At 47.7% G+C, this 21889-nt stretch overlaps 1 protein-coding gene across 3 annotated transcripts in view; it reads right to left on the bottom strand.

Moving 5' to 3' along the window:
• Positions 1 to 6899: 6899 nt before the first annotated feature.
• The window catches only part of LOC147623035 (uncharacterized), a 72412-nt gene continuing 57422 nt past the window's right edge, over positions 6900 to 21889 (bottom strand). For all 3 annotated transcript variants that reach the window (XM_086821062.1, XM_086821060.1, XM_086821061.1), the window contains one exon: positions 6900 to 7287. In XM_086821062.1, the coding sequence (XP_086677188.1) occupies positions 7146 to 7287 (142 nt within the window). In that variant the 3' untranslated portion in view covers positions 6900 to 7145. The remainder of the gene's footprint in view (positions 7288 to 21889) is intronic.

A 21889-nucleotide genomic window follows, 5' to 3' on the forward strand; every position in this document is an offset into this window, starting at 1 on the left:
GTCCTCTTTCCCTTCCTAGGTCTGACACATATTGAGGTATAGAACCAAAATTGGTCATCATAGGAGTGTAATTATCTATTGATTCTCAGATGTTGTCGATTGGATTCCCCTCATGATTTTGTGGCATTGTTGCTTGCATGTATGCAGCTCAATCAACAGATTGCATCTTTTATGTACAATTGCTCGATAAGTCATTTCACATTATCAAGATTACACTCCACAACATCAAGTTTAGTTATCTTCCAATCCTGTTTTGAACCTTCTAAAATTGGCTCTAAAGGTGGCATAGGGCTTGAGAAAAAGCTTAGGCTTGTGCAACCACAAATCTTCTCAAAACTTAGACTAGAATCCAGTTGAGTCTAGAGTTCATTGTCTCATTATTTCTCCATTCAGCATTGGCACTTCGTATACCCAAGCCTAGATGACACAATCCTCTTGTCAAATTTCTCCTCAGTTCTTGAAGTGTTCTCCATGGATTCTCCTCACTACTAGTTTCAATAGATTGCAAACATGTCTAAGAAAATAGCCACAATTGGGTACTAGCCAAGTGACCAGATCCCACATTTAACTGATAGGAGCATCTTAGGAGATTAGATGCACTATCTTCTAGAGTGAGATCTCTCTCACCAATCACTCTCCCACATTTTAAGCGCATGAGAATAAGTCTAAACAAGAAAATTATGACTCACAACACCTATGTCCACATTTTGTCAATATTCTCATTTTCACATATTTAAGTTTTTCATGGCATGAAAAAATACTTGGTTTTTCATAGCATGAAAGTGTTAAGTTTTTCAGGGTGATATCTCCACCTTACAATTGATGTTTTTTCAATGTATGATGTATGTACAATACTCTAATACCCCAAAAATTAACACGATCTTCAATTTTTCACTATATGAAAAATTACATGGTCTTCCATGATATGAGAAAGACTTTCACATGTGAAAAACTAAAAATTGATTTGGAGTTTCCTAATGATGCAGAATGTTATCCTTTGATGATCAATGATGATTAATCCCCCATGATCAAAGAGGCTTGAGATTTTCACAATTGTGAAAAACTAGTGGTTTAGTTTTTCATGGCATGAAAAACCTCATATTTTCATGGATAAGAGGATAAGATTCTACAAATAAGGACTTACTTTTCTTAGCAAGGTAATCTCTTCAATCACGATGTGAAATCAGGGAACCTTTCACAAAGTGAAAGTCATGTGGCAGCTTTAAAACCCACTATTTGTCAAATTTCAGATTGGAGGTGCAATGAAAGTTTTTTTTGTCCAAAACTCCTAGATCAAGTTACTCAATTTTGCTATCAATAAAACTCAAATTTTTGCTTTTTATGATTTTTTAAAAACACAAAGGAACCAAAAAATTACACTTTCACATCGTGAGAAATTGCAATGAAAAACATCGGGAGAGTGATGGAATCTCCCACCCCCCACCGCTACCTCGACTCTCGCATGGGATTCCATCCCTTCGCATCCTGTGTTCTTTTTGCCAGTTTCAGTGCCTCATTGCATATCTCTTCCTAGCCTGCAGAGGGTGACCCCATCCAGCAGCGCGTGGAGTCTTTAAGCCAATGTTTCATTTGTAGACGGATGGGTCATTAAGCCAGAGCTTGCCCTTGGCAGCAATCCACGAGAAAAGTTCCAGTCGTTCCCCCCCCCCCCCCCCCCCCCGCTTCTCATGCTCATCCCCACCAGGAGGCAAAGAGAGAGGTAGACCCTTAGGTAGCTGAGCATCAGGCCCCGACTACATATGACCCAGCTGCTGTGCTGTTGGCGAATGGCGGACGGTTGGCCTGCGCCCGGGCTGCTAACAGACGACCACTAGAGCCAAGCGCCACCGTCGCGCACCAGGCTGGCACAGCTCAGGAGGATTTGGTTATGTCAGAGAACCGTTATGAGCATTTATCTCAACATTTTTCCATTGGTAGCGCGCCCTCTCCAGTCCCGGAGCGGGCCCCTCCAGCCCCACCAGTATGGCGGCCGATCCCTCGTCGAGATCCCCACCCGACCCCAGTGTTCTAAGAGGCCGGCCAGCTTCTCTAAGCCCTCAGCGAGCCCCTCCCCTCAGCTTTCCTCTCCGGTGGATCCCTCACAGAGCAGCACCCCTCCCTGGCCTCTCCACACCTCCACCCTCTCTCGCCGCCTCCCCCACCTCCTCCCTAGTCTCGACATCGACTTTACCTGCCGTAGTACACTCCGCCCCGCCTTTATCATCAGAGCCCCCCCCCCCCCCCCCCCTTTGTGCCTCTCCAGAGAGCACTCTCGATGCCCCCTAGCAACCCCTGACTAGGAGCGGAGGCAGTCAACAGGATCAGATCGTTGCTTGATTCACCGATTTTCCAAGTTGGTAGAGATGGTCCCCAGGTGGGGTCCCCAGGATCCTAAGACAGCCTGTGGACTACAATTTCTTTCGGTGTCTGTCTCGAGGGAAGGGACCGACATGTTTGAGGAGATAGTAGCCCCTATTCGGGTATGTGTGGTTTCTCACCACTCCAGGCCCTCTACGCCAGATAATGGCGTGATGATCTTCTCTTTCCCCTTCAGTGCAGCCCCCTGAGTTGGTGGCAGCTGCTATCCAGGGTCATGTAGTCGAGCTCTCCCACCATCTCCACGATCTCCACATCACCGACATTCTCACCCATTTTTGGCCTTTGGCTAGGATGGAGCTTGGAAATTCAGCCCATCGAGGCCAAGACAGGAAGATGGTAGTCTCCAGTCTAGAGGTGCTGCTCTTTGTGTTCATGCATACTGATGTTGTGGTACCTCTTTTCCCCTCTTACAGATACCTCCACTATGATCGATGGAGTCCGGAGCATGCATATGCACGCATGGCATATTGATCCAGCACCGGCCAAGGTGGCCAAGGAGGGATTATGGCGACTATGGGTATGGGAGTGCCGACCTCTCACGCGCCTTCAGTGGGATCCGAGAGAGTGGACTTGGCATGATCCATCAGATTGGGAGGAGACTTTGGATGCCCCCTTCTTTGCATATACTACGCGGCTAGGCCGCAAGATAGAGATGCCTGAGATAGAAGGCACACCGACAACAGCAACACATTGGTAGTCTAAGGGCCTCACATCCTTTCCTTTTAGATTTTTGGAAGAGACTGTGGGACAGCTTTCGGCCAAGAAAGATCACCCTCTTTCTTTAGTTGATGGCACATAGGAGTTTGGTGGTCGATACTTGGCTAGTAGTTGGTGTGGTCGACCAGCGACTTGTCCGCGCTGTGGCCACCCCCAGAAGACTCAGAGACATTGCCTTGGGAATTCCCCGAAGGCTCAGCAGATTTGGCATTTGCTATGGACAAGGCATCGACCTGGATCATCACATGGGGCACTGTCACTTGGACCATAGAGGCTAGAGTGGTCAGGGCTTATGTGAGGAGATGGGGGAGGGCTAGGCCTTCAGATCTCTCACCATCATATTACAGCGATACCAGTCACATCCCCACCTACAAGCAACTGGCGACCATGCTCATGCCAGAGATGGGAGATTTGCAGTACTCTCACCATCATATTGCAGCGATACCAGTCACATCCCCACCTACAAGCAACTGGCAGCCAGGCTCATGCCAGAGATGGGAGATTTGTAGTAGCATAACAACCTGGCACACCCACACTCCGCCAGTAGAGACCATCAAGAGCATATGGCTTGATATCATTCACACCCTCCGCGATTAGTGGGGAGAGTTACAAGGAGGTTCTAACCACATGCGGAAGCAGCGGGACGCTTTCTTGAGACTTTGGAGGCCTGACCCTTTCCTCAGATAGAGGCGGTGACCCCATTTGGCACTACATACCACCTGTGTGGTTGTTCCACCCCCCCCCCCTTCGCCCTATATGAGATAGCCTTCTCCTTACACAGAGCGATCAGTCGGAGGAGAAGCGTCTACTCCCCTCATGATCATTTGATTCTCGCCGTTAAATGAGGCAAGTTTGTATTTAACCCTCTGTGTTTGTATCTAGCCCTTTGTGGCTGTTTTTTCTTTCACTAATTGAAGGATCTTTTTCCCGAAAAAAAAATGTTGATGTGAGAAAAGGTTGTGACATATCACTCAGAGAATAGCTTCTACCTAGCAACAAAGCTTTACGATCTCACTCCACTAGTGATGAACCTTCCACCTTACCTTCTGGCCTCTTTAGATTGAAACCCTTTCATGTTGGCGACCGTCATTTTAGTGGACCCAATGGTGGTTGTTGCACTGTTGTCTTGGCATGTGGACTTCACAAGCTCTCACTCCAATGCTTGTGAATTCATCCTAATTGTGGCAAGGAGATCACAAACATTGTATTGACTAATGGAATCCAATGGCTTTTTTAAGTTAATGACCAATGGACCATATCATCATTCATTGATGAACAATGGACCATACACCTCGTATCAAAGTTTGTTTAGTGGTAGTAGGTATTGATAGTCAAAAAAAGCTTCTTGGACCTCTCGATCATGCTTATCGTAGTCGATTGGCTTATCATAGTGCCTCACCCATGGAATGATGTAAAAAGGTTCTCTCCTTGATGCTTTATGATGTGTCCATTTATGCTCCATCTTTTGTAGCTAAAATCCTTCCTAATTTATGTGCCTCATGGTGCTTGGCAATAGTCAACTTCCAAAAAATTTTGATTGCATGAGAATGGCTAAGTTAGTTTCCATGAATCTCCTTTTTTTGATACCTTTCATAATTTAATATCCATCATGTGACCCTTAAAAAAACATCCAAAGTTGAGAGCTTGGGTGGCCTTAGATCTTCTAGAGCCTTGGAAGGCTTTCGGCCCGCACTCCCTCTCTTGGTGGCCCCTGGTTAACAACCCTTCTTGCACGGATTTTGGCCCGCACACCCTCTTGGTGGCCCATGGTTAATAACCCTTCTTGTGTCTTGATATTCAAGGCGACTAGTTGCAGATTGCTTTTTGTTGGCTCAATTCCACAAATCATCCAAGCCCATCTAAATAATGTGGTTGACCAACCAAGAAACCCAACAAGACCATCTAAACAATGCGCTTGACCGCCAAGAAAGCCAACAAGACATCAATAATGAGGGGACGAAATCACGTGGCTACCTTTCAAAGATTTTCCATTGAACACTTCAATTTCGTCCCTTAGCCATGCATGACAAAGACCTCGAGTGGAAAATGATGATCTACACTTGCTTGATAGCATGATGATGATTACCCTCTCTTCTAATCCTTAGTGAGCCTTGGACTCTTTCACGATGCTAGCTTGACACCACCCTTAATATACCATTGTGATGCACCTCCTGTCATCTATCTATCTCTTCACCATCACACTCTCTTCTTCTCTGCTCATCTATTAGTCTCTTTACTATCACATTCTCTCTTTTTCCATCTTCACATATGATGAGGATGCAAGGAACAGAGGATAGCTGTACATAAGCAGGCAGTTATGGCTAGGATGAAGAGTGGAGTACCCTACAGACATAATAAATTGGCATAGGCAACTAGGCCTACAGCACATCGCTTGATCTCCCAAGGACATATATACACAAGTAATGAAAGTTAGGTTTAAAAAGCACCAAGGGAATCTTATGTAGGCTGATGATGCAGCTAGTAGAGGGCTAGCCAGTAAGGGATTCTTAAGAGGAAGAAAACCCTTTGCAAGCCTCAGCAACTCTAAGGGGCTTCTTAGAAAGACAAATGAAGCTTGAGGGCTTAAGTCACGAAAGGCATAGGAGCCCAGTGGATAAGGAGGGTGGCATTAGATCTCGGTTGGAATATCCTGTGATGGCACAGTTAATCCTTTCTTTTGGGCACAGCTGTTTCACAAATGGGCGGATGCGACCAGTCAACCTTTTCTTTTGCTCCATGGGTATTATGACATGTGGAAGATCATAATCCAGTAGTTACAGCTCACATGGAAACCAATCTATTGATGCTATGAAGATCCCAGGCATATGTTATCCATGCTGCTCATTGCACTGATCAAGAAAGTGCTGCTCTACTTGGTCTTCATTGGTTTGCCTCGACGGCTACATAGTGTAGCCACTTCATGGCCTTTCTACTTCTCCTCGAGGCCATGAATCCACAAGCTTTTGCCAAGCTGCCACTCTGACCTGCACCCTTCTCTCCACTTCCATTGCTGCACCTTTTACCAGCGGGTAGTGTGCACCCAATTCCTTCTGCTAATGTTTCATAAGGAGTGCTGCTTATTAATGACTTCTTAAGGTGTTGTACATTTGACAGTATTCCGCTTCCAGCTACCATCATGAGCTCAAGTTTGACTCTCAATTTGGGTATGGCTTGTAGGATTCAGTTTGGTATAAAAATCCCTCACCCTACCCAAGATACAAGGGAAAATATATAGTCAAGTATATATGCCCGAAAATGATGTGGGGATATTTAGCATGGAAGGCCGGCCTCATGTACAGAAAGGGGAATTTTTTTTTTTTTTGTCCGTGTAGGCAAAAATAGAAAAGCTGCATACATTACACTTGAGAAAAAGTCTCTCTGAAAAGTGAAGTAAAGCTAAGCCCTACCCGAGGAGGCCAAAAATGTAGTGAGCCCACTGTTTCTTATTGCACTTCAATTGGCAACTCACTCTATCTCCTGGTTCAATAATATGACAATGTGTGAGGTATCTCCTAATATCTACTCAACCCTCCATATCATTAACAATGTCCACACCTCCCAACCTGTAATTTTAACCAATCCACTTGTAATATAGTAGTAATTAGTACATAATAATCTTGAAGAAATACACTAGGGATAAAAGAAATCATGAAATGTAAATCTATATTTCTCCTGGACAAATTTAATCTCTCAAGGTTTAGCATTGCTATCAATTTTAAACCAATATAGATCATCCATAATAAGAACTTCAAAGATTAGTAGCACTTTACGATAAACAAACAAACCAATGTAAATGCTAGATCAAAGACAACACAAGATTAGTATATCCAAAACCCTAAAATGGTTATGATGACAAGCTTCTCGACAGTGTCCATTTGCTTAACTTTTTTGAGAAAGATACACATTACAGTGAATCACCCAGATTTTGATTTTTGAAGCCCTTTGGGAAAAATAATAATTGAGGGGTAATTCCAATCTCCAAAACTCTGGATTTAATGCTCATCTTAGATGTGTATTCCCAGGGTTTTCTTGGAGCTGACAAAGGGCTCTCAATTGGCAAAGAGAGACCAATTACGGATTTTGAAAGTCGCGAGCACAAGTCGGAAAATCTCACTTGCAGGCATGACTCCAACGACTTCAGCTGAAACCGTCACTCCAGGGCCCACCACATTTGCGCTTTCACTATGCTCACTGATCAAAATTCACAGCATAACACACACAAATGAGGGAAATGCTGCTACAGAGAGAGATGACTCAACATTAGCAACACTTGGAAAGGGACTATTTAAAGACTCATAGACAGAACCCATATGTTCACAACATGATTTTAATTATCCCTAAAATGAAAGTGGAGTTGTGCAAGGTTTTAAAAAACGATCTGTCTGGATCTTGGTTGCAATTTTAGGTCCCACACTGCATCACAAGAGAGCAGATTTAAGAGGGCAAAACAAATGACCTCCCCATAGGAAGGTTATGCCTACCAATCACCATGTGGAGTAAGAGCTCCCACTACCAGCACGCAGCCCCTCCCCTCTGGCTTATTGTCCATTCTTGGTTGCTCCCTAGTAGCAATGCACTTTTCTTTCGGCAATTGGTCAGCCACTTCTGGTTTTTCCCTTTCCCTTTCCGGATGACTCCATAGTAGCTGACCCATCTGCCCTGACCCAGGCAGCCCTCCAATCTCTTTTTTCAGAGCTGGACCTCTTGCTCCTCTCCAGCTCAGTGGCTTCACAACTGCAAGTTCGTTGGTAGCAAACCAGCTAGGGGTCAGGTTAGAGACCTCCTGCAGGCACATCATTGACATTCAGGCCCAGTAACAGATCTAGTTCAGCTCAGCCACCCTTGTTGGGAAGACCGGTGCTCACTACAGAACCTCACCCACTGCTCATGATTCTGCCGTTGGATGGTTCAAGCAGATTGAATTCCCACTTGCTTGGGCATTGCTTTGTGTGCCACCGTAACGGCCACATTGCGCGCTCCTGCCCTCAACATTTCATTGGCGTTTGGACAAAGAGCATGCACCTCCATAGGAGGTCCCTAAAGATCCTGGCCCCACCCTAAGCGCCAATACTGGCAATTTGATGCTCCCCCCAACACCACCCCCCGCACGGGGGCTGCGAGGCATTTATCACAGGATACTTCTGCTGAGCAACTCGAGGTAGAGGCTTTACCAGACCACACGCTGCTCCCACTTCCTTGGAGGGGTCCCAAACAAGGGCCCATTCCTTCCTAGTCAGAGGGTCATTAGACTGAGGCGATTGACTCCAGTGGGGGAGGTCGCCTGTGTGATCCTACATATCTTTGGACTGCTGACTTGACTTTTCACACCTTTAGTACAGCCCAGCAGGACCCCGGTCATTTCATCAATTCTTTGATTGTGTGGAGACAATAATTGCCTCTTCCCAGTATCAACTCTATCCCCAGAGTCCCCGGGTGGGCCCCCTCAAACCATGGGGCACCCAAGGGATAAAGGATTCTTCGAGTGTCTCCTGGTCAAGACGAGCGACACTGTCGAGGTGGCCGCCCCCCTTCAAGTCTGTCTAGTATTCCCGATGTACCAAGCATGATGTAGGGGCTGCTGTCTTCTCCTTCCCACTGAGTGTGGCCCCCAACACAGTTTGAGACAGTTTCTCAGAGGCTAACACCATTTGGGACCTAGTCATTGGCTTCTCCGTTTGTTCACTACCTTTGCCTCACGGATGCCGTCAGCTAGGCCTCACCAGAAGCAAGTCTGGAGCTTGATTGTTCCAGCTACAAAGAGCTTGATGGCTCATTTCACATGGACACAAGGCCATTGCAAAGTGGTCTTACTTGGAGACCTACATTCGCTCCCACTTGGAGCATCTCCACATCAGGACAAACTATCACTATTTCCCATCCAAACCAGCTCCAAAAACCTTGTGTGTCAAGGGGACTTGATAGAGCTCGCAACCTTTTCCCCTAGGCATGTGGATTCATCTGCAGACCCTTTCACTGCCTAGCTGAAACTGTCTGCCACAGCTGGGCATCTTTCCAGCCAGTGAAGATAGTGGCAACTTTTGTTCTCGGCACCCAGACTCCAGAGGGTATCAACACCCACCTGTCACATGCACTCTGCATTGCAGTGCATGGTGACAAGCTGGCTCATCATCATCAGTGCAACAGTTTTACAGTATTAGTTCCATTTAGGATGATATTTGCCGTACGCCGTGATCCCATTGTATATCCTCAGTCTAGGATAAGTCAGGCACGAGCTACGTAGGTCATTCTCAGCCATAGTCAGTCAGTCAGTCAGTCTAGGTCCCTTCACCCACTTAAAGAGACGCATTCATGCATATACAGTCAGTAGAAACCTTAGGGTTTGTGTCAGAAAGCATCCTGCATATTGCACATCATTCATGCATAGCATCTAGACCATTTCAGGAACCCCAGATAGCATCCAATATCTAGGATTTTTCTGGTATTTTTTCCAGCATTCTTAGCATTTTATACATCATTTAGACATTTTATTTGGAACATGTGCAGTCAGCCAGCACTGTAGCCAGCCGACTGGCACATCTTGTCCATAAAAATAGAGGCTTTGCATAATCATTTAGTCATTCATCATATTCAGCAAGAGAGCCATCAAGCGCTTGTCATCCTCAGCCTCAGAAGCATAAGCGATTGCAGTTTCAGCCCTCTCTCTTCAGCGTTTGTCTCCTACAGCCCTAGGCACCTCAACCGCATGAGCATTCAGCCATCTCTATCAATAAAACGCATCAGTTCAGCATTCAGCCTTGCGTTTTCTGCATCCATACAGTTTTCAGCATTCATCCATTCTTCATTTTCCTCCAGCCACTTGGTGAAGATAAAACGCAGCATTCTCATTCATTTACAGCATTCATATACAGTCTAGAACAGTCCCAAACAGCCCCTCTCTTAGCCCTAGCTTTGCATCCCTCCCTCATACCATTGGGAAGAGTGCATAGGCTCGAGATTGGACATCTTTGGTGCTTCTATAGCAGTGCACAGTTCAGCCCAACACTTGGTCTTCAGAGGTCTTGCGTTTGGCTTATCGTCCGTCACACCGTCAGTCTCTTTAAAGATTATAAAGCAAATACTATCTCGGTAACGGGATAGGGGACCCTTCAGTGGGTAATTCGGGACCCCATACGGTGTACAGTTCTCATCTCTCTCTCTCATATCTCTCTAAAGTTTGAAGTATTGAAGTGGATTGCTAAACTCGCGAAACTCACGATACAAAAGACGATGTGAGCCTGTGTGACAGGATCCTCCAATACGAAGACTTCCACTGCATGTTACATTGGTATCAGATTCAGCTTGTCCACACACACCGTATCCTAGCCTGAGGGCATCCTTGGATGGTCAGATTGCGTTCCGGCACAACCACGGACTTCAGCATCATGTCTACAGAGGAGAGTACTCATCAGCCGGAAGACGTCTCCCCCAAAGAAGACCTTGCTCCTCTGTCTACCGTAGACACCATAGCTCTTCTTAGAGCTCAGAACCAGCTGCTCATGGAGTGTCTCCGACTCTTGGAGGCAACAACAGCACGTCCTCCTCCGCCTCCAGCAGCACCCGACTACATCTCCCTCTTCTTTCAGATGGAACAACAAAGGAGAGAAGATGAGGCCCGAGGGAGAGAAGAAAAAGCAGAAGCAAAAGCTAGAAAGTAACAAGAAAAAGCAGAAAGATGGGACTATGAGGAAGCCCAATGCAGGATCGACGAAGACCGGCATCAGGCTGAACTCGCCGCTCGGGAGCACCAACGAGAGCTCGATCTAGAACGTATGTTACTCAAGCACCAACGGGAAAAGGAGGCCATCCATCTTAGATACCAGCACCTCTCTTCAGCATCCCCAGCCTCAGGTGCCATCAGCCCCAGCAGTCCGCAACATCAACTACCGTCATTCGCAGTCACCCAAATTTCAATAAGTATGATGGTAAGTGTGATCATCATTTAGCAGTAAGTTAGTTTATTCATCAATTTACTGCTCATTTTCCATTAGCTAGGATCACAGATCCTCAGGATAGAGTCCACGTAGCGGCCCCCCATCTCACTGGTGAGCCAATCACTTGGTGGCAGCATTGGTCTAATCTTTATACAAACCAGACCACACGTGTCACAGCTTTCAGCTGGGATACCTTTGTACATGACCTAAAGACCAGATTCCTCCTGCCCCAGTACATGACCGGTCTGGCATATGAGTTCTATGGACTCAAACAGAACGGATCCCCAGTGCTTCAGTTTTCCACCAAGGTTATCACTTTAGCACACCAGTTAGGGTTATATGCGCAAGCCAAGATGGAGCAATTCATTCGTGGATTGGATTCTAACATTCAGTTCACAGTTCGTATATTTGAACCCAGTATATATGACCGGGCTCTGACTCTCGCTCAGAAAGAAGAAATGAAGATGAACGGAGGCAAGCCCAAGCAGTCATCTCAGTCCAGTACCAAACCCCAACAGCACCAATTCGCTGCCCAGCCAGGGAAAGGTAACGCGTCTTCTAAAGACACTAAGACAGACGACAGTCCTAGCTCTAGTTCAGGGGGTAAGGAATCCAAGCCTAAGAAAACCCGTGAGGAAAAGGCTCAAGCAGGCATCACTAGAGACTATCTTCCTCCAGAGGAGCAAAGACAACATCAGCCAAAAAACTGATGTTTTTTATGTCATACCATTGGGCATGGTAAGAAGGATTGTCCAAAAAGGCAAGCGGAGCAAGCCTCCAAAGAGTCTTCTGCCACGGTTGCCGCAATATCCCCCGCTCCTCCAGACCCGCCTGCTACCACCAATGTGGTTCAGATCTTACCTTCTATGCATCCCATGCCATCCGTGGTACTTGATGCTAAGCAGGAGGGTGAGGCGACAATCACACAGAAAGGCCTGATCCGAGCCTATGGCTCTGCCAAGGGCCGACAGTTCATAATCTTTTTTGACATGGGCAGTTCTGAGGACACCATCTCTCCCCAATTAGCTACCAACATGAGCTGTACCTTAGTGCCCTATCATTTGGAGGTAGACGGGTTTACACCTGGTCTCCGCACCCACATATCTCAACGGGCACAACAGTTTTCTTTTCAAGTTCAAAAGGCCTCATTCCAGTGAGATTTCATTGTCGCTCCTCTTTTGGAATGTGACATGATTTTAGGAATTCAGTGGTTTCGTCAGTATGAACCTATTTCCAATTGGGGACAGGACACCTTTATTATCTCTAAAGGTTTTCCTGAGCCTGTCATGATTCGAGGAGATAGGAGCATTCTTGGCACTCCTATGATTTCTCATCTCTAGGCCCGACATGCTATCCGCAAGGGAGTAGAAGGAGCATTGATTTATGCTCAGACAGCTTCTATCTCATCGATAACCGCTGTCTCATCTTCTTCAGTCCCTCGGTTGGTAGATCTCCTTTCTCATTCAGACATTTTTAAGGATGATCTCCCACCCAGTATCCCACAGTTAGTAGAACCTCCTAGCAAGTTTTCCTCTTGTCTTTCCAAGACTTTCAAGGGCAAGCTAGAACAGCAGTCAGTTCTTAAACATTTGAAACCTGTTCCTTATGGACGCATTTTCACAGTCATCACAGACCACCAAGCACTTAAGTGGTTCCTGACGATGCCAAGTGCCCAGTGGAATAATCAGCACACTAGACAGGGTCAGCTCTTCCACCAGGTTGGAGGAAGGATCAAGTACATCCCTGGTCAACATAACCCAGTAGCAGATGTTCTTAGTAGAAAGACCAGCATCCAGACCATTCAGGAGTCTACCATTCTCAACATCTCTGAAAAAGACTTAGATAGCATAGAAGATCAGTATTCTGCAGAGTTTGGTACTCAACTCAGTTTGGCCCTCAATTTTTGAGTCTCGCCATTGTTCAATTCACAGACAGGCAAGTAAGTCTAGACGAGATGTCCACTTCAAGGAAGGGGATTGGGTCTATCTGCGTATCACGAAACAAAGATTGAAACAAGTGGACAAGCATTATCCCAAGCTTTCATTCCGTAGTTTTGGACCTTTCCCAATAGTTAAGAAGTTAAGTGATGTCTCCATGAAGTTAAAGTTGCCTACCACTTGGACAACGCATGATGTTTTCCATGTTTCTTGGCTAAAACCATATGTTGGTCCAGAAGTGTTTGATGTTTCAGATGAACAGCAACCAGACGTGGTAGACGAAGCAGAAGTCATCGAGCCCGAGCAGATCCTTCTTCATCGTTGTCAGCATGGTTCCAGTCGATGGATACGTCAGTTCTATACGAAATTCCAAGATCGACACGAAGCCGTATGGCTAGACGAGGAGTTCTTTCAGGAGCACCCCCAGTTGTTGGCGGACTACTTGAAAGCCATTAACCTGTCGCCAAGCTAAGCAGGAGGGAATGTCACATGCACTCTGCACTGTAGTGCATGGTGACAAGCTGGCTCATCATCATCATCAGTGCAACAGCTATACAGTATTAGTTCCATTTAGGATGATATTTGTCGTACACCGTGACCCCATTGTATATCCTCAGTCCAAGATAAGTCACGCACGAGCTACGTAGGTCATTCTCAGCCATAGTCAGTCAGTCAGTCAGTCTCAGTCCCTTAACCCACTTAAAGAGACACATTCATGCATATACAGCCAGTAGAAACCTTAGGGTTTGCGTCAAAAAGCATCCTGCATATTGCACATCATTCATGCATAGCATCTAGACCATTGCAGGAACTTGAGATAGCATCCAGGATTTATCTAGGATTTTTCTGGTATTTTTCCCAGCATTTTATGCATCATTTAGAAATTTTATTTGGACATGTGCAGTCGGCCAGCACTGTAGCCAGCCGACTGGCACATCTTGTCCATAATATAAATAGAGGCTTTGCATAATCATTTAGTCATTCATCATATTCAACAAGAGAGCCATCAAGCGCTTGTCATCCTCAGCCTCAGCAGAATAAGCAATTGTAGTTTGAGCCCTCTCTCTTTAGTGTTTGTCTCCTACAGCCCTAGGTGCCTCAAACGCATGAGCATTCAGCCATCTCCATCAATAAAACGCATCAGTTCAGCATTCAGCGTTGCGTTTTCTCCATCCATACAGTTTTCAGCATTCATCCATTCATCGTTTTGCTCCAGCCACTTGGTGAAGGTAATACGCAGCATTCTCATTCATTTACAGCATTCATATACAGTCTAGAACAGTCCCAAACAGCCCCTCTCTCAGCCCTAGCTTTGCATCCCTCCCTCGTACCATTGGGAAGTACATAGGCTCAAGATTGGACATCTTTGGTGCTTCTACAACAGTGCACAGTTCAGCCCAACACCTGGTCTTCAGAGGTCTTGCGTTTGGCTTATCGTCAGTCACACCGTCGGTCTCTTTAAAGATAATAAAGCAAATACTATCTCGGTAACGGGATAGGGGGCCCTTCAGTGGGTAATTCAGGACCCCATACGGTGTACAGTTCTCATCTCTCTCTCTCTCATATCGCTCTAAAGTTTGAAGTATTAAAGTGGATTGCTAAACTCGCGAAAATCAAGATACAGAAGACAGTGTGAGCATTTGTGTGACAGGATCCTCCAATACGAAGACTTCCGCTACATGTTACAGTTCTCATCTCTCTCTCTCATATCTATGTGACAGGATCCTCCAATACGAAGACTTCCGCTACATGTTACAGTTCTCATCTCTCTCTCTAAAGTTTGAAGTATTAAAGTGGATTGCTAAACTCGCGAAACTCAAGATACAGAAGACAGTGTGAGCATTTGTCTGACAGGATCCTCCAATACGAAGACTTCCGCTCCATGTTACACCACCCAGCCACCCACCCCACCCCCCCTTCTACCCTGCCCCCCGTGTTGTCTCTTGATGTAGCCTCCCTCTGAGAGCAGCCAACCAAGGAGGAAGCATGCCTTCCTATTCTGCATTGTCCTCACAGGGTTGTGGTTGTCTACTTTCTGCAAACATTCATTTCCAGCTGATAAATGAATCTATTGAGAGAGGATGAGGGGGAGGGAGGGAGGGGGGGCGGGGAGGGGAGGGGAGGGGGGGGTGTGCGTGGGGGTTTATATCAAGTGCTGCACAGTCCAGTTAATGGATTTTAGCACCAAGTGCACATCCCACAACTAGGTTCTAGCAGGCCCAAAACCAAAAGCAAACATGCTTTACCAGCTTCAACATCATACATAAAGGCATCTTTATAATCTTATTTTTTTCCAATAAAAGGTTCCTCTATTACTTAAAAACAAACGTCCACCCAAAAGCAACCCAAGGAAAGGAAGAGGGTGCTCCCTTTATGGCTGGCTGCTCTCAGTGTGGAAGACTATATCCTGGGGGGAGGGGAAAAAAGCCACAAGTAATGTCACCATCCATGAAGGTGAGGAAAGAGCCACTACTCAAAATATGCATGCAGCAGCGTTGCATGCAGTCTGAGTCACCTGCTAACAAATTTCAATGTCCTCACATGGTGTGGATAATGTCCGTTCAAATGCCACTGATGGACTTTGCTGGAAGAGTGAAAGGGTCCCCTATAGCCTCATTGTAGCGCTACACCAAATGTGTCAGGTCACGATGCTACTAATGATCTCCCATTTTCGGTCAGTGTGGGTGTCGGGTATCCAGGGGGGGCACCGAGGCCATCAATGCTGTGATGGCGGCGATCCTGAAGTGTGTAAGCTGAAGTGCCATGCCATCACCATCCTCCTCGTAGAGGAGGGCTGGTCCTGCCTCTGGCCCACACAATGGGCCCCCAAGTGAAGTCCCTGGATTTGTTGTAAAGAGCTGAAGGATCCACCACCAAACGATTTGCGCCTTTGGGCAAATCCCAAATGAGAATCCTAGTGAAATCCACACCTGGTACAGGAGACTGGCCATCCGCCACCAACTAAGTACCAACCACAAGGCCGCTGTTAGCAAGCTGCCAATGGAAAAGAGTGACCTTCCTGAGTCAAAAACTATCCCACATCCGCTTCCAACAGTCAGAGAGGAAGCGAGGGGAACGCCGTGAGAGCTTCAGTGCCGTGCCACGGCTGGTGTGCCGTCAACCCCAGCCATCTGGATCTGCCTGCCCAGCCTGACTAATCCAGATGAATAGCCAACTTGATGTCAAGGATGAGCTTCCTCCCTCCTCGGAGCCAGTCTAGAGAGACACTTGGTCTGGACAGAGATAGGAAGCCGTCTGAGGGTGGATCAATCACCAAAGGACTGGGTTGCACCCACGCAGATCTGGCCCCACGGAATGTGAGTGCGTGCCTTGCACTAGTGACCACTCGGTAACCAGAGTGGTTCCACATCAAGGGCTATTGACAGCGCTCCTTGGCGGTGGAGGGAGGAACCTAGAAGAGGGCGGGGCAGAGAAAGGCCCAAGTTCGCAGAAGGCTGGTTGCAAATTTGTCCTCAAAGGAGGATTTAAATTTGCACGTGCCAGCTTGCATGAAGATCCACCCGCAGCTCGGGACCCAAGACCGCCAAGAAAGGGAGTGCAAGAGATGAGATGTGGACAAGGAGGAAGTCCTTCCACAGCTCTCCGCCTCGAAAAAGGCCACAGACTATCAACTTGCCCAGTACAGCCCTGCTCTAGACCATTGGATCAATGAATCAATGACCCCCACGCCCCCTTTGTGTCGCGGCTGAATTATGACTCTCCATGTACCCTTGGCACAGGCGGCTCTGCCATTGCCCCTTGCCCAAAGAAAGTTCATGATAAGCTGTTGAGCCTGGCGGCCCCTGGCCTATGCAAGAACGCAAGAAAGCCCAGCATGAAGTGATTTACCACATGGTGACCAAAAGAACCTGGTTGGCCACAATGACCCGACCAGCCAGAGAGAGCCCCCCGGAGCTCCAGTACAAAATCTTCCTCTGAATGCTCAGAAGAAGGGGAGACAATCTGCTGCTTCAGGGAGATGTCTATACCCATCTCGCACCCAAGATATCGCATGAGGGTGCCACATGGGATCCACTGAAACCCTCAACTCAACACCAAGCCAAAGTGGGAGAGGAACCCACCCAAAAGACGCAAGTTGATCTTTGCCCTTGAGGCGAGACACACCTCATCGCTGCAGCAAAATGTCGCAAGTTCCCCTCATCTCCAGAGAGGAAAGCTGCCTGTTGTCAGCAAACTCTGCATCCAAAAGCTCCTCCAAAGTCCTAATGGGCAGCCAAAGGCCCTGGGTACCTGCCTCCTATGTTCTAAGAAAGTTGCTCGTGGCTTCCGCCACAAACAAAACAAGAGAGGGCCAAAGGGCAGCCCTTGCGCACACGTCTGGAAATGGAAAGCACTCTCCCCTGGTGCCCTAAATAAGAACCTGAGTGTGAGCAGAGGAATATAAGTCCAGCAGACCATGACGCCTCACACCCATGCAGCTGAAAATACCATCCTGAGCATGGTGCTGGGGATGAGATGGATCAAACCCTGTGGTGAAAGCCGCTCGGGCATGACTCCCCATGCCACAATTTCATTGAAGGCACTCAGCAAGCCAACCTTCATGAGATCCAGTGCTGCAGGAAGAGGCAAACTCATAGGCCATCCTTGCCTGGGAACTTCCTGTGGGGAAAAGCCTGCAGTGCTTCCCCGATGGTGCAGGGAGAATGCAAGTAATTGCTCACAACTGGCCACCCTCGTGTTCTTCCATACACTCTGGCGCACTAGAGGGAATCAAGGTCTACAGTAAGGAGCAAGCTGTAAAAGTCCAAGGCGATGGCCCATACCCAAGGTGGGTGTGATTCCACTGTCCCGTCAGGTCCCCTAGGCTGTACACACCATCCCACCAATGGTGTGGACCTGTGGTTGAAAAGAAATCACACTTGACTCTGTACTTTGATTGGGTCCATAAGGAGGCTCTACCATATACATGTACTCCAGTCTCTAGTCCACCAAGGCACTGAGCAACGTGCAGTTGTGCAGCATGGAAAAAAAATGGCAAGAGTTTAAGTAGGAGCCTCGGCACTTGTAACTTGGTTTAGGAATGGATGGTGTAAATCCATTCGGATTGCATTCCACAACATGGTCCACATGGCTAATGATTTTGGGGAATTATGGAATTCCACCATGGATGAGTATCAAGAAGGAACATCTGATGCTCGCTCTTCTCGTACTAGGAAAATATAAAGTAAAGAACATGGATGTATACATGGCACCATTAATTGCAGAGATTTAGACCTTATGGCAAGCCGTTCATGTGCAAGAAGATATGTCCAGACTACAGACCTCCTAGAAATCAATGAGATGTGAGCATCAACGCTATATTGATGTGGACCATGCATGACTATCCAAGTCTTGATGAGTGCTCAGGTATACTGTTGCAAGGATGGTATACGTCATATTTTTAAAGTTTATTATGCATGTCAAGCGTATCCTCTCATAAACATATTGAGGTTTTATATCACCTGTGGGTTCCTTATACGGGTTTGTCAACTAGTGGTTACCATGCATGTCTAATTTGTGGACCACATTTGGATGAACGCCACTCTAAACATCTTAAAAAGATGGTATATCAGGGTCATGTTTGTTACCTTCCAAAAGGTCATCCCTTGTGAGAAGACAACATTGGTCAAAAACCACCATCTTTGAAGGCAAGTGATTGGCTACAGCTGCCATCAGTGCACCAATCGAGGGTCTGTTCCTCTAGATGCTAAAGAGGCGCAACGCTGCAGTGAAGGCCTCTCTCCTCCTCACGGAAAGTGACTGCATAATCTAGCTGACCTCCTGAAGAGTCCTGTCCATGTCATGGGCAGCGATGCCAGGGTAAAAAGCATAAGCCTCTCATGCTTCCTCAATGCTCTGACAAATCTATAGGTCCTAGATAAGGCGATCCAGGATACGAGCGGTCTGCTGGCAGTCTTGACTCCACGGATCGCCTAGGCGGAGGATAGGTACCTACCAAAATGTTAATTGCACCACCAACCAAACTCTGGAAGGTGCCAGGCATCCTGGCCCTGAATGGTAAAGATCAGCTTCTCCCAAGATATGCCCTCCGCACCCATCACATTACTGTCTTGACTGCCACCACTCCGGTCCTCTGTGGACTCAATCATGTTAAAATCCCCTCCCATGCACCAGGTGTCCGCCTGATGTAGTCGTTGCCGAACTTGAGTCCAAAAAGCACCACGGTCTGCAGCCCCCTTGGGGGCATAGATGTTGAAGAAACCAACACGGGTCTCCTTAAGAGATAATCACCCACTATGCACGTCCAGGAGTTATGACACCAGAATCCACCATCTGGGCCAGAAGTTGGCTGCTGACCAAGATACACATTCTGCCCTGGTTCCTCTAGGGACCCATGGCGGGAGACCAATAAGTGTAATTGCGCCCCGGGAGAATCTTCTCGCAGCGTCAAACGCCACCCGTTGTGAGATGATGCTCCTGAATGAAACACATGTCCATGTCACCACCCACCAAGGTGTGTTGAAGCTCCTCTCTGACAACCATCTTCTGTTTGCAGCATTGGGCACCCCCAAGGCCTCGGGCGTTCCAAGATGCTATCCGCATGTCTAAGAGAAGAGACTATGGACCCTGCTCCAGTTCCACTTGGCTCGTGAGGCTTCCGAAACTAGTTTGGAGGGCAACTAGTCACAGCCTGTCTGAGTACAGAGACGCTCCAAAGCCCACTCTGCTCAGGCCGTGTTGAGAGTGGACTGAGGGCAGACCTCGCAGTTTATCTACCTGCAATCTTGGGTCACAGAGAAGCTAACAGATGTACCTCAATCCCTTCCATCTCAAAGGACCCGTCCTCCAACCTGTGGCCAGAGCTGTCTAGCTCCATCCTAGCTAGCAGCTAACTCTGGCTAATGGTGTCAGTCTGGCAAAGGCTGCCAATGTGGTGAGAGAAGTCAATGGCCTAATCCCGGATGGTCGAGGCAATCAAGTCGCGGTCCCAGTCATAGCCAGGGTGACACTCAACGGGAAGGAGAAGGTTGTGGCTCCCACATCCGGATGAGAGTCGTGAAGGATCACACAAGTACAGAGAGGGACCACCATGCCAGATTAAGAACACGACTCCATCAGTAGGCACCGGAAAAAGAAATAATCCACCGTTTACCCCATGATCCGAGGAGCCGCCAATAGACTCCGGCCAGAGGACTGCTACCAGCAAGAGGCTGAAATTGAGAGCCGTCAAGGTGGGGGATTGTGATTAACTGGGGGAGGTTCTCTCGTGAGGCTATGAGCACCCTCATGGATGGGAGACCAACCGCCCTCGCGACCTTGGAAGCTGCCAACGAGGGGGTCTGAATGACCTGTCCAAGGATACTGCCAAGCGCATCAAAAGGAGGTTGCAATACTCTTTGGGAAGACCAGGGAAGCAAACTGTCACTGGGAATACTGAAACAGTCACCGCACGCGCCGCGCGGGGGAAGGGGGGGGGGTGGTTGTCGGGCGAGAAGCTATGGTGCCATCAACTGAAAACGCATGAGCACTGCATAACACGACGGGGCTCTGCAGCAGGACAATCACTATCATTTACCCTTTCAAGGGGCTTGTGCCTTCCTCGTACAGCATCAGAACCACGTGAGGCACTTGATGGGCCCCTCAAATTAGGTACTTCCAAAGGGTTGCCTTGGCTGTCCATTGTGTTAAGTGTGCTAGAAGCGGGGTGTCCAATACACAAGTTCGTTTCCCCACTAAGAAGAGGGAAACAACCGTGCTCTGATACCAATGAAACCGATCCCGACAAGTAGAAATAGACTCCGTTGGACACCCACACGCGTAATAGCACAACTTAATATCACAATTTGAAATGGACAACTTAATAACAACTGAAAATTGAAATGAAATGAAATGTTGATAGATGGACACAAGCACTGGGGCCGGAACGGGCCGACCCCCCCTCAATATATGATATATTATTGGGAGTATTTAACAAATACAATGCTCCATAGGTTCAATGAACCAAATGATGTCCATGTACAAAATGAATACAATACCAAACAAGAGGCTCGAAGTAGATGTTCGAAGGAGAGCGACCACTTGAGTGGTCCAGTCTCTACGGTCCTGTGCCTTCACTGGAATCCGTGGAGAGCGCCCCACTGGTGTTCCAGGACCACGCACAATCTCCCGTACTAACGCTTGGCTCTCCCGATCACGGCACCTTTGGACCGTGGTTCTCCAAAAGCTTGGACTACCCGGCACTGAACGGGTGTTAGCCGTAGAGAGAATCCTTTATCAGATATACAACGAAGTTCTTTACTTAAATCTGAATTTACTTACTTGTAGCTCGCAAATGGAAGACAAATACCCGAGGTGTCTGTGTGCAGCTACTTGAGAGGGACACCAGGGCACAGCAGCCTGTCGTGCTGCCTGTGTAGAAGGTGTAGCCACCTAGGAGGTGCAGAGCCACCAGTAGCCGCCTATCAAGGGAAGGTGTAACCGCCTATCGAGGGAACGTGTAACCGCCTGTAGAGGAGCACAGCCAACTGATGAGCAGATCACAGCCGCCTGCTATGGAGGAGATGGAGCAGCCACTATGCAAAGTAGGTAGCCGCCTACTGGAGAGGAAAAGGGACGTGGCGCAGCCTGAGGAGATGGTGGAACCGCCTGGCTACAGGAGCACAGTCGCCTGCTATGGCCGCCTGCAAAGGAGAGGGTCGCCTGCTAGAGAACCAACGCAACCACGTACAGAAGCCACAGCCGCCTGCTGGGATGCTGAAACAGCCTGGCTGCAGCCTGTAGAGAAAGAGGCGTGGAGGAGCAGCCTGTAGAGAAAGAGGCGTGGAGGAGCAGCCTGAGGAGATGGAAGCGCACGATCATGTGTGTGTGAGCAGAAGGGTGGTCGCTTTATTTTGTAGATGTTGGAGGGGAGTTAAACGATCACAGCTGGCCGGCTCCCCACGTTTGCATGGGGGCAGCCAGCTT

The sequence above is a fragment of the Cibotium barometz genome, chromosome 27, assembly GCF_041138505.1.
Source record: "Cibotium barometz isolate CiBa-2024 chromosome 27, ASM4113850v1, whole genome shotgun sequence".
In the NCBI taxonomy this organism is placed as follows: domain Eukaryota; kingdom Viridiplantae; phylum Streptophyta; class Polypodiopsida; order Cyatheales; family Cibotiaceae; genus Cibotium; species Cibotium barometz.